The sequence below is a fragment of the Rhinolophus sinicus genome, linkage group LG13, assembly GCF_036562045.2.
Source record: "Rhinolophus sinicus isolate RSC01 linkage group LG13, ASM3656204v1, whole genome shotgun sequence".
NCBI classification, from domain to species: domain Eukaryota; kingdom Metazoa; phylum Chordata; class Mammalia; order Chiroptera; family Rhinolophidae; genus Rhinolophus; species Rhinolophus sinicus.
In genome coordinates, this window is record NC_133762.1 from 18,041,241 (window position 1) to 18,054,598 (window position 13,358).

Here is a 13,358-nt window from a genome sequence, read left to right on the forward strand (position 1 = left end):
GTTCACCTCCACCCCTACACAGAGCCGAAAGCGCAGTTATTTGGGGGAGCTTTGCTGGTACACTGAGACCTAGAGTGATTACGCATCCTGGGGTGGGGGGTGCTGACGGGGCTGTGGACCCAGCCTCAGGCTCTGGAAAGGGAACAGCCTCCTGCCCGAGAAATGCACGCAAATACACGGACACACGTGTCCGGGCCCCAAGGCAGTCCAGCCTGGGCCTGGGAGGCCATGAGGGGCAGTGCTGTCTGGATTTGCTGAGCGGGTGGGGCTAACTCATTAGAGCCGAGGCCTTGGCCCCACGAGCTCAGGGATATGCTCCTGTTTTTACCCGTTTATTATTGGGCAGTTGCTCTTCCCACTCACACTAAGGCCATCTTTGGAAAAGGATGAAGGAAGTATTTGCAACGTCCTGAAGACACATGTGGACCCCATCACGCGGGCAGCACCCAGCGACCTGGCTGTTCTCCCAAGGTGACACCTTGCATGGAAGCCCCACCTGGCCCCCTTTATCTAAAGCTCCTGAACCTGCCGCATTGGGGTTCAGACGTGGGCACACCAGCCCTCTGGCATTCATGGGGGGGTCGCAGGGCCACGTGGGGAGTCCTCAACGGCCAGCCTGACCTCAGGAGCCTGGCCTCTCAGGCGGACGCAGGAGTGGTTCTCAGCCAGGCCCTCTCCCTTCCACTGTTTTGTAACCAACCTGGGAGCCCGTGGAGAAGATACTCGAGGGGATGTAGGGGGGATGGGCTGTGGGGATGGGGGGGTGCACATCACGAGGATGAAGGAGAGACGGACCACGGGACACAGGGAAGGGAGGCTGAGGGACCCTGGGGCTAAAGAATCAGGGTCTTGGTGAGCCTTGTACTGGTGACCCGAGCAGCTGCTTGCAGACGACCTGAGGGCGTCTGGGTGCTGGGTGGGTGAGATCCCAGCCATGACTCACCACCCACCTTCGGGGGGTGACACAAAGCATTACCCTGCTCCCCGTCTTCACCTTCGCACAGCACCCTCCCAGTGTGTGCATGTCTGTGTGCACATGTCCCTTTCTCAGAAGGACAACCAGTCATGTTGGATTAGAGTCCAACGCCAGTGACTAAGTAATGACGTCTGCACAACCCAAATTACAAATATCGTCCCATCCCGAAGGCCTGTAGTTTAGAACTTCAACACGTGAATTTTAGGGGGGCACAACTCAGCCCATATATCTGAGGAGGCAGAAACCCCGAGAAAGAACACCCATCAGCCCCCGGGCCCGGTCTGATGCAGGGATGTCGCTGGCTGAATTTCATCTTTCATAAAATGTGGACATACAGACTAAGACCCAATATTAGTTTCATAAACAACAGTTTCTTTTTTGCAAACTATACCCACAGGTCCCATTGCCACTTCCAAGTGCTACAGCAGCCAGTCAGATGACAACTGAGCGAGAAACTTTATCTTCAGTATTTACTGTTAGGCTGGAATATTCCTGAGGGGCAATTCAGCACTCCTGTGGGAAATATGTGACCTCATTTGCATTTTCTAATTGAATTGCTATCAGCTTTCCTGCAAGACTGCACACACAAAAAAAAGTTCGCCCAGATTTAGCCCTGCTTGTATGAGGCACAGAAAGCCCGCTTTCAAGTAGTTGCTAGGAGAGGAGACGGAAGCACGGAGAAAAAGTCGCCAAATTTTTATGGTTCATCTAACTGTAAAGCTGTCAGTTTTGCCCAACTCCACAGAGAGCCACTGAAATAACAGATGGGGGGGGAGAAACCTCGACGTAAGGGAAATGAAACGCACAGAGCCGAGAAATTAGGGGGTCCCCAGCCACGGTCCTCTAGGGATTGCTTCAAGGCTGCTTTCATAAGAGTTGCCTGGGACTTTTAACACTGTGAACTGCTCCTTTGAAGGAGGCTATGTTTCTAGAACCTTGTGACAAAAAACTCTTGCTCACTGTGTGTCCGTCTGAACCCCCCACCTCCAATCCCAGCCAGGATGCCCTTTGCATGCATTTAAAAACAATAAGTTAAAATCGTGATTTATAAGCTGCACGCAGAAAACTGCTTGAAACCTCAGTGAGCAGCTAACGAATGATCCCAGCATAGACCCTGCCCCAAGAGCCCCCTCACGTCCCTCATGCCCACACAGCGCCCCCTCCGGCCTCCATCCTGACTACAACACGCTAGGACCTACCCAAACGCAACGACACTGTATGCATGGCTCCTGCCTTTTCTCCTCAACACGCCTCTGTGAGGTCCACTCACGTTCTTTCTCCTGCTTAGAGCCTGTCTGTTTTCACTGCTGTGTAACAGTCCACTGTCCGAACCCAGCACAGTGAACCGTCCACTCTGATGATGACGAGCAGGTGGGCCGTTTGCAGGCGTGTCAGAGGCCAGGTGCAGAGCTCTTGGCACGTGTGTGTGCGCTTGTATCAGGCAACATACCTGACACTAGTGATGCCTCATAGAAAATACGCGTTTGGGGTCTGTCCCTGCTCCTGACACTGGGCACCTAACCCCCTTGCAATTTCCTGGGTGACAGGAGCGTCTTTGGTCCTAATTCAGCCGTTCTTGATAGGCTCCTGGGTGGCTTAGCATGGGGGCCAGTCACCAGTAGGACCAAAGCCACGGCGAGAAGCTTGGGGCTTTCAGCCCCACCCCCACTCACTCCCCCTACTCTCTGGGAGGGGAGAGGGGCTGGAGACTGAGTTAATAACTGATCACGCCTGTGCAATGAAACCTCCATAAAAATTCCTACACTATGGGGTTTGGAGAGCCTCTGGGGCGGTGAACGCACCTGTGTGCTGGGAGGGTGCACACACCCCACTCCACGGGGTCAGAAGCTCCCACACTCAGGACGTGCCCAGCTCGCCCTATGCACCTCTGCATCTGGGAGTTCATCTTTCTCTCACCCTTTATAAAAAAGCAGGGCAGACAGCACGGCTCCCTGAGTTCTGTAAACCATCGCAGCAAAGCATCAAGCTGAGGAGGGGACATGGGAACCTCTGATCTGTAGCCTCGTTAGACAGACATGGGGTCTGTTACCCACAACTTGCAACTGGCATCTGCGGTGGGGGTGGTCGGTGAGACAGCCTTTCACCTGCATGGCCTGTGCTGACGCTGGGACGTCAGTGTCAGACGGAATTAAACTGTCGGACCTCCAGGTGATATCCAAGAAAAGTGGAGAAGCCGCACCTTTGGTAGCAGCGTGGTGTGAGCAGAGGAATGGTTTTCCTTTTCACCAGGCACGCGTGTACTCAACTTGAAGGGGAAAACGCTGAGCTGCCGTCTGAAGACTTGTACCACCTACACTTCCGCCAGACTCCAGGAAGTCTCCCCGCTCACGCCCTCACCAGTATCTGGTGTTATCAGTCTTTCTAAGTTTAGGCGTCTGGTAGGTTCTCGGCTATCATGTGCATTGCCCTGCTGAGGCTGACACGTCTTCACGCGGACGGACCACCAGGCTCTCCTCTGTGGTGGGCGGCCTGATAAAGTCTCCCGCCTGTTTCTTGGCAGGCTATCTGTCTTTGCGTGGTGATCTGCGGTCCTCTGTACATTCTGGATGTGCGTCCTTCGTCGCTAAGTGCCACAGATACTCTCACACATGCTCTGGCTCATCTTTTCACTTTCTTAAGTCCACGCTCTCATGAGTAGAAGTCCTTAGATTTAACGAAGTCCAACTATCACCCTCTTCCGTACACTTCGTGCTTCCTGTGTCACGTGTAAGAAGGCTTCCCCACAACTCACCCCCTACATCCTCTTCCAGTTGTCTCGTTTTGTCTTGCTCACTTAGACTCACAACCCACCGGGAACTGACGTTTGGTGTGGCATGGGGTGGGGGGGAGTGTCACTCTCGTCTCTTCAGGTGCCCCCTTGGCTCAGCGTCATTTATTGAAAAGAGGGTCCTTTCCCCATTATTCTAAGTAGGGCTTGGCAAATGTTTTGTTAAAAGGTCAGAGAGTTAAATATTGTAGGCATGGCAGGCCAAGAAGCGAAATCGGGGGTGTAAATACAGGTATAACCTAGATTATATAACCATTTAAAAGTGTAGAAACCATTCTTAGGTTGGAGGCCATCAAAAGGCAGGTGGCAGTCAGACGTGGCCTGTGAGCTGCAGTCTGCTGACCTGCCACAGAGTGTCACTCTGGCAAAAGAGTCGAGTGTCTACGTCACCTGCATTTGACAAGGTTTGTCAAGCTGTGTATGTGAAGTGGGTGAATTTTCTTGTATAAAAGTCACAACTTCACGAAGATGATTTTTTAAGACATGAAATATTTTTTTTGGTATTCTGTTCCATTTGTCCATGTGACCATCTCTGCCCCCAAACCACACCATTTTAATTATCGCAGTTTAGTGGTTCCCACACAGGGGTAATTTTGCCTCCAGTGCACATTTGGCAATGATTGGAGAGAACCTTGGCTGCATATGGGGGTGGTGGGGTGCTGCTAGCATCTAGGGGTGGGGGCCAGAGATGCTGTTAAACTCCCTACGGTGCAGGGCGGCCCCAAGTGGCAATAGTGCAGAGGCTGAGAAACTCTCTGGGGCTTACTACACACAAACGAACAAAAAGCACGCTGCGACTGTTGCTGGGCTCGTGTTGAGTTTGCGGAAGCCTTTGGGTAGAATGGATATCATCATACACCACAACACTAAGCCTTCTAAGTCATGAGCACGACACCTCCCTCTGTTTCGAAAGGATTCTTTAATTGCTCTCAATAATATGGAAGGGACTTGAACATTTTTTGTCAGATTTGTTCCTAGTTATGTGATTGTTTTCAACGCTATCGTGATTGGTCTCTGGTTTGCATTTCAATCTCTATTCATTCCTGGTCTACAGAGGTACAATTACTTTTACAGCCGTCTTACCCTCAGTCGATAAATCCAGGAAGTTACCTGAAGATACTGTTAGATTTTCTGCATTCACAATCCTATAAGCTACACTTAATGTTAGTTCTACCTATTCTGATTCCTTTCTCTGCCTAACTTTGGCTGGGACCTCTGGCGTGTGATGGGAGTGTTCTTCTCCTGTTTCTGGTGTCAAGGAAGAATTTGAGTATTCCAGCAGCACATGGGAGGGTTTCTGGAGGCTCTTCAGAGACACCTGTTGTGAGATTGAGGACGGTCCCTTCTTTTCCTAATTTGCTGATATTTTCATCCTGAATGGAGGTTAAATTTAATAAGCACTAGGCAGAGGGTCATGTGGTTTTTCACCCTGTGTTCTGTGCTGCATTCCATGGATTGACTTTCATGTGTTAAACTAACCTCACATTCTTGGAACAGACCAACATGGTCACGATTTACCGTACGTACACATGGCTGGATCTGAGTTTGCTAATATTATCTTAGGGTTTTGGTAAGCTGTATATTTCTAGACTGGTATTCATTTCATGTATATTTTGAAATATATTGGTAGAAATTGTACATCATAATATTTGCAATTTCTTTTTTCTTACAAAGACCGAGCGCTTAGTAGTTTACAGAGCCAACTTTTGTCTGTTGATTCTTTCTATTGTTTTCTGTTTCATTATTTTCTCCTCTTGGTTTTACTATTTCCTTCTTTCTACTTTGTGTTTCATTTCCTGTTCTTTTTATAATTTCTTGAGACAAACGCTGAGATCACCGATATTTCTGCCTTGGCCCAGAACATCAGCCAGTAAATTGGAGAAGCCCTGATTCAAACCCACAACCCAGGGGGGCCGGGCTGCTTTACGATGCTGGGCTCAGCTATACCTAGAAAGTCATCTTTCTCTCACCCTTTATAAAAAAGCAGGGCAGACAGCACGGCTCCCTGAGTTCTGTAAACCATCGCAGCAAAGCATCAAGCTGAGGAGGGGACATGGGAACCTCTGATCTGTAGCCTCGTTAGACAGACATGGGGTCTGTTACCCACAACTTGCAACTGGCATCTGCGGCGGGGGTGGTCGGTGAGACAGCCTTTCACCTGCACGGCCTGTGCTGACGCTGGGACGTCAGTGTCAGACGGAATTAAACTGTCGGACCTCCAGGTGATATCCAAGAAAAGTGGAGAAGCCGCACCTTTGGTAGCAGCGTGGTGTGAGCAGAGGAATGGTTTTCCTTTTCACCAGGCACGCGTGTACTCAACTTGAAGGGGAAAACGCTGAGCTGCCGTCTGAAGACTTGTACCACCTACACTCCCACCAGACTCCAGGAAGTCTCCCCACTCACGCCCTCACCAGTATCTGGTGTTATCAGTCTTTCTAAGTTTAGGCGTCTGGTAGGTTCTCGGCTATCATGTGCATTGCCCTGCTGAGGCTGACACGTCTTCACGCGGACGGACCACCAGGCTCTCCTCTGTGGTGGGCGGCCTGATAAAGTCTCCCGCCTGTTTCTTGGCAGGCTATCTGTCTTTGCGTGGTGATCTGCGGTCCTCTGTACATTCTGGATGTGCGTCCTTCGTCGCTAAGTGCCACAAATACTCTCACACATGCTCTGGCTCATCTTTTCACTTTCTTAAGTCCACGCTCTCATGAGTAGAAGTCCTTAGATTTAACGAAGTCCAACTAACACCCTCTTCCGTACACTTCGTGCTTCCTGTGTCACGTGTAAGAAGGCTTCCCCACAACTCACCCCCTACATCCTCTTCCAGTTGTCTCGTTTTGTCTTGCTCACTTAGACTCACAACCCACCGGGAACTGACGTTTGGTGTGGCATGGGGTGGGGGGGAGTGTCACTCTCGTCTCTTCAGGTGCCCCCTTGGCTCAGCGTCATTTATTGAAAAGAGGGTCCTTTCCCCATTATTCTAAGTAGGGCTTGGCAAATGTTTTGTTAAAAGGTCAGAGAGTTAAATATTGTAGGCATGGCAGGCCAAGAAGCGAAATCGGGGGTGTAAATACAGGTATAACGTAGATTATATAACCATTTAAAAGTGTAGAAACCATTCTTAGGTTGGAGGCCATCAAAAGGCAGGTGGCAGTCAGACGTGGCCTGTGAGCTGCAGTCTGCTGACCTGCCACAGAGTGTCACTCTGGCAAAAGAGTCGAGTGTCTACGTCACCTGCATTTGACAAGGTTTGTCAAGCTGTGTATGTGAAGTGGGTGAATTTTGTTGTATAAAAGTCACAACTTCACGAAGATGATTTTTTAAGACATGAAATATTTTTTTTGGTATTCTGTTCCATTTGTCCATGTGACCATCTCTGCCCCCAAACCACACCATTTTAATTATCGCAGTTTAGTGGTTCCCACACGGGGGTAATTTTGCCCCCAGTGCACATTTGGCAATGATTGGAGAAAGCCTTGGCTGCATATGGGGGTGGTGGGGTGCTGCTAGCATCTAGGGGTGGGGGCCAGAGATGCTGTTAAACTTCCTACGGTGCAGGGCGGCCCCAAGTGGCAATAGTGCAGAGGCTGAGAAACTCTCTGGGGCTTACTACACACAAACGAACAAAAGGCACGCTGCGACTGTTGCTGGGCTTGTGTTGAGTTTGCAGAAGCCTTTGGGTAGAATGGATATCATCATACACCACAACACTAAGCCTTCTAAGTCATGAGCACGACACCTCCCTCTGTTTCGAAAGGATTCTTTAATTGCTCTCAATAATATGGAAGGGACTTGAACATTTTTTGTCAGATTTGTTCCTAGTTATGTGATCGTTTTCAACGCTATCGTGATTGGTCTCTGGTTTGCATTTCAATCTCTATTCATTCCTGGTCTACAGAGGTACAATTACTTTTACAGCTGTCTTACCCTCAGTCGATAAATCCAGGAAGTTACCTGCAGATACTTTTAGATTTTCTGCATTCACAATCCTATAAGCTACACTTAATGTTAGTTCTACCTATTCTGATTCCTTTCTCTGCCTAACTTTGGCTGGGACCTCTGGCGTGTGATGGGAGTGTTGTTCTCCTGTTTCTGGTGTCAAGGAAGGCTTTGAGTATTCCAGCAGCACATGGGAGGGTTTCTGGAGGCTCTTCAGAGACACCTCTTGTGAGATTAAGGACAGTCCCTTCTTTTCCTAATTTGCTGATATTTTCATCCTGAATGGAGGTTAAATTTAACAAGCACTAGGCAGAGGGTCATGTGGTTTTTCACCCTGTGTTCTGTGCTGCATTTCATGGATTGACTTTCATGTGTTAAACCAACCTCACATTCTTGGAACAGACCAACATGGTCACGATTTACCGTACGTACACATGGCTGGATCTGAGTTTGCTAATATTATCTTAGGGTTTTGGTAAGCTGTATATTTCTAGACTGGTATTCATTTCATGTATATTTTGAAATATATTGGTAGAAATTGTACATCATAATATTTGCAATTTCTTTTTTCTTACAAAGACCGAGCGGCTTAGTAGTTTACAGAGCCAACTTTTGTCTGTTGATTCTTTCTATTGTTTTCTGTTTCATTATTTTCTCCTCTTGGTTTTACTATTTCCTTCTTTCTACTTTGTGTTTCATTTCCTGTTCTTTTTATAATTTCTTGAGACAAACGCTGAGATCACCGATATTTCTGCCTTGGCCCAGAACATCAGCCAGTAAATTGGAGAAGCCCTGATTCAAACCCACAACCCAGGGGGGCCGGGCTGCTTTACGATGCTGGGCTCAGCTATACCTAGAAAGTCATTTTTCACTCCTTTCCAGAACATGTATTCTCCCATAGAGCAAAGGGGCTATGGTCACATGACTCAGTTTCCTCATCTGTGAAGTGGGGACAGTGACAGCATCCACTTCTGGAGACATGAGGATGAGATGAGTTGACATCTCTGAGAGAGGATTTAGCTGAGGTCCTAGAAAGCCAGGACAGGGAGCTTTGGGTTTGAAGGAAGAGGAAACAGGGAGCCATCGGCAACAAAGTTAATGTGACGACAACGAGGGACGGGTCTGGAGGGCTGCAGCGACGCTGCCCACTGCCCGTTATGGTCACACGTCACGCAATCAGGCGTGTAGTCCCACGGTCACCCCATGACCGGGCTCACTGGGATTCTGTGTCCCCTGTGCTGCCGACGGGGCCAGCGCAACCTGGGGTTGGAGGTGCGCTCCTGCTGGGGCTGTCTAATTGCAATCACCTTCCACGGAGGTCAGGAATCTGCTCATTAACATGCCTGACAAAAGGCATTATTAGCTTTTTCAGTTCGTGCCTTTTATCCGAGGTTCTACTGTCTGCTCACAAGGTGCACACTCTGTGTCATAGTCAGGGGTGTGGCCTTAGCACAGCTGCCCCCTCCCCACCATTTGGAGGGAAGACGCCCCCCAGGGGACAGTGTCCCCAGGGCTGCCCCCAGGGCCTGCTTTGCTCACCGCCTTCTCACCAGGGTGTGGCTTGTGATAACCACTCAGGAAAGAAAGAAAAATCACAGCCATCTGTCACAGTTTTTGTCACCCACAAGGTGAGGCTCACGATTTGGGGCACATGGCTGTTAGAAATGTGTCTCCATGCCTGGCTCACGGCACTCAAAACATCCTTCCCAGAGGGGTCAGCTCATCACCGAAAATGAAGCCATTCACCCGAGTCCCCACTTTCTCTTTTCCAACCTAAACCACTTTTGTACTTGTTTAAAAAGAAGACACAGATCCTGGTTTTCCCAAACTGGACACCTTGGAACACTTGTATTACAAGAAGTTCCATGAAGAGTGTTCCTTGGTCAGCAGGTTTGGGGAAACTTGCAGACGGTCTCCCACTGAGGTTCAGAGAGCATGTTTGTGTAAGGTTCTGGGAGAATCTATAGAAAGGAAACTGGTCAGCTTGGTTTAACCCTTTACTTCTCATGAACCCTTTTCCTAGGAACACCGTGAATGCCATCCAAGGTCACCTTGTACCACTTCACCTGTGAGCTTTCCTTTGCTAATGAGCCACACATACGATGCCACAAAGATACTGCCGAGCCCACGGGCCTCACGTGAACTCTGAGGGGCTCCAGGAACTTTCTCCCTCCCACTGGCCAGCTGGCCTGGGACTCTCTGCTAGCCTGGCAGCCCCCATGCCGAAGGCCAACACAACTGCCGAAACACGGGACGGGCAGAGGGACAAGCACTCTGTCCCCTCGGACAAATGAAACTAAACACTGAGGATTTTGGGGGTTCATGATGGGTTGCTGAGCAGTCTGCTCCTGAATGGCTGGGACATGAGGGACGAGAAAAACCTTTCAGGACCAGGGGAAGGTGAATTCACCCCTCCCGGCCTATGGACACAGGCCATGCAGGCAAAGCAGCAGGAAATGAAGCCACCGGGAGGTTGGATAACACTGGTTTGCATCTGTGTGAAACCCTCCCGCCCTCCCCTTCCCCCTCCCCCCCTTCTCTGAACCAGTCTCATTCCAGCTGCTCTGCTGTCTTGCGTGGCCACCCACCTCTGCCTTCCTCCCCATCCCTCCAGGCCTTGGGAGTCTCCGGGGCTGGTGGCTACAAGCATCAGGCAGGAGAGGGCATGCCATCAGATGGTGACCCGTGTGAGATGGACACAAGGGGCCCTTGTCTAAAGAATCACTAAGACCATCAAGGTGACAGCAGTGTCTCAAGCTGAGCGCAGGGCACCGAGCACCTGTGGTGAGGTGGCCCTGCCTCAGTGGACAGGACAGAGGGCCACTCCGGCCGGCGAAGGTGTCAGCCTATCATCGGGAGCCTCTGCAGGGACCTGGAGGACGAAGGACAGCACCAAGTCTACTGCATGCAGTCCCGCTTACCTTGTGTCCAGGGAGCGTGGATGAGGTCTGGGCCACCAGCAGCCGCACCATGGTGTCCCATCGCTCCGTGGTGTGGCGGTCCCATGCTGTCACAGTGAAGGCCACCTCCTCCGAGGGGATCTGCAGCTCTCGGGCGGCAAAGACTGTCCCGTCTGCCCCGACTTTGAAGTCCATGCTGCTGGTCTCATATTGTGTCCCCTTGGTCCCCAAACAGCTGCTGAACTTGACTGCAAGAGAAGGCGGGGAGAAGGGTCAGGACCTGGCAGGCAGACGGCAGCCAGAGAGCTCACAGGTCACTTTTTAGGGAGCAGGTGCCAGGTCACTAATGAGCAGCAGGAAAATAGTGACCGGACTGATGGTTTGACCTTCAGGTCTTGGGTTTTGTTTGTCGACTGGGGGAATTCACAGAGGCCGCAGAAAAAGGAAATAAAAAGAGCCACCGTGCATTTCATGACATCGGAGACACAGCTGCTCTATGTTCCTGCCACTGCGTCTCTCCCTTCCCACTATATGAACTCAACAGGAGTCTGGTGGCAGCAGGTCTGGGGACTTCCCTCCTGAAAACAATTTCTGATTCCCTCGCTTGCCTCCCTCCCTCGCTGGCCACACGCAAACCTCCTGCCACCAGACTTTGAAGCGCCCGACGGAGTGGTTTTCCCACCCCAAGGAGGCAGTGTAGGGACGCAGCAGGACAACGGGTTCTGAGCAGAGCTCCAATCTGTTGCGTGCCCCAGACCATGTCCTCCCTCAGCGACACCTGCGCACGCTCCATGAGGCCGTGCGGGTCCAGAAGCTGGACCGGCAGTGACCTTGGACGGCGTTTCCTCAGCGAACTGGACACAGAGTCTAGGCACGCAGCTTTGCATCCCAAACATTAATTGGGCCCGAACGGCCAGCCCCTCCAGAGGACTCCAGCGGCACTGCCGCGCGTAACTCCGCAGTGAGAAAGCCGTGCCAGCAGCGGGTATTCCTCAGGCCCGCATTCTCGCATCTTTATATGCATGCCACCTAATGCCGCAGTAAATTATGAGGCAGCAACAGCCAGTGTCACATTCTTCTGATAAAAACGATGGATAAAGTTACCTAGTACTTACAAATATGTGGTATCTTAGCAATTTTGGTGGGAGGATGGATTTTTAAAAGCAATTTCACTGTCACAGCTTACATGATTTAATTACTATTTATCCCAGAAACTATTAAAAAAAGCTCTTCAGTGTTACTCCTGATACAGTGTCTTCCCTCTGTGTTCACGTGTTATTGTCGCCTGCCTTGAAATCATAAATAACGTGCGCGTTCCCCCTCATTTCAAATACTTCACTTTACACATCTCCCCAGTTACCAGCCCCTCCCACTTGTGGGTTTGATATAAAAATGTTTTTAAATGGGATGAAACCAGCCGTTTCTGCCCCGTCTGGCCCTAGAGCACACATGTGTGTGTGCCAGGGCTGCACACCCGGGGGGTCTCAGGCGACTGAGGGTGACAGGGTTCGAGTGCGATGTGCTCCCTGGAAATATCCCCCCATCAGGGAATAATCACACTTTTTTCATGTGACAGGAAAATTCCGAACTGCTTTTAGAGTATGGTTCACCTCAACAGTAAACAAATTAAAATCAGCAACAAACTGAGTGGCTCAATCATTTCTGATGCCCAACTGTCACCGGCGAAGATACAAATGACAGTTCCATGATTGCTGGGAGATTAGCACAAAATGTATAAATAAATAAGCCTCTTTGTTCTCTGGAAGCAAATTTCTGAGGACACTAAGGGGTCGGACAGGGTGGGTTTGCGTTTCTTCAGGATTAAATGACGATGCCACTGTATTTATAAAACAGGCACAGACAGAGCTTTGGCGGCGTCTGAGGCAAGAGTCAGTGCTGCCTTCAGAAGAACAAACCACCAGCGAACAGGTTCTATTCTGCTGAGAGCTGCGTCAGAGGCTCTCTGAACATTCCCGCTGCGGGAATGTCACTGCGGCTAACGTGGCTGGGAGGGAGTGACCATTTCTAAGTCGGGCAAATATGTCTCTCCCTGGCCACAGGACAGACGGTGACGGTCATTACGATAACACGGCAGCTCTTGCTCATATAGATTCTCTTCCATTTCCCAGGGGGTTACATCCTGATAAACCCGCCGCAAGTTGAAATATCCTCAGTTGAAAATGCATTCACTGCGTCTGACCACCGAGCGTCAAAGCCCCGCCTGGGCCACCTCACGTGTTCTCAGGACACTTACCCCAGCCACAGTCGGGCAGTCACCGAGCACACACTGCTCTGTAATACACAGTTGACTAGCTCAGGAACCATCATAAAGTCGCAAAATTGTAAGTCGAACCATCGTCACCTGGGGACCGTCGGTAGCATTCTTACCCTGTGCCAGAACTGTGCCAAACTCAGTGCCCAGACCCTCTCACTCCATCCCCACAACTTGCACAGGGACAGCTGTCACCCCACCTTACAGGTGAGTACACTGAGAAATAAAGACCAGGCATGTCGTACCCTACATGTGGTCTCTGCTCAGGAAGCGTCCATCGAGTCGGGGTGCAGGAGAGGGAACCGACACAGCCTAACCCGCAGGGAGCACCCCAGGCGGGGCCCGCTGGGCTACCTGCGCCCAAAGGCAGGAGCGGGCGGGTTCTGGTGCCTGGGGGATGCCTGCTGAGCTCTGCTTGGCACCCGCCCTGCCCCGCCCCGTGGGTCCCCAACATGCCTGTGGGTACAAGGACACAGTGAAGTCACA

General features: G+C 50.7%; 1 protein-coding gene across 3 annotated transcripts in view; it reads right to left on the bottom strand.

Moving 5' to 3' along the window:
• The window catches only part of CDH4 (cadherin 4), a 398,533-nt gene that overhangs the window by 98,135 nt on the left and 287,040 nt on the right, over nt 1–13,358 (bottom strand). For all 3 annotated transcript variants that reach the window (XM_074317411.1, XM_074317410.1, XM_074317409.1), the window contains one exon: nt 10,622–10,848. In XM_074317411.1, coding sequence (XP_074173512.1) covers nt 10,622–10,848 — 227 coding nt within the window. The remainder of the gene's footprint in view (nt 1–10,621; nt 10,849–13,358) is intronic.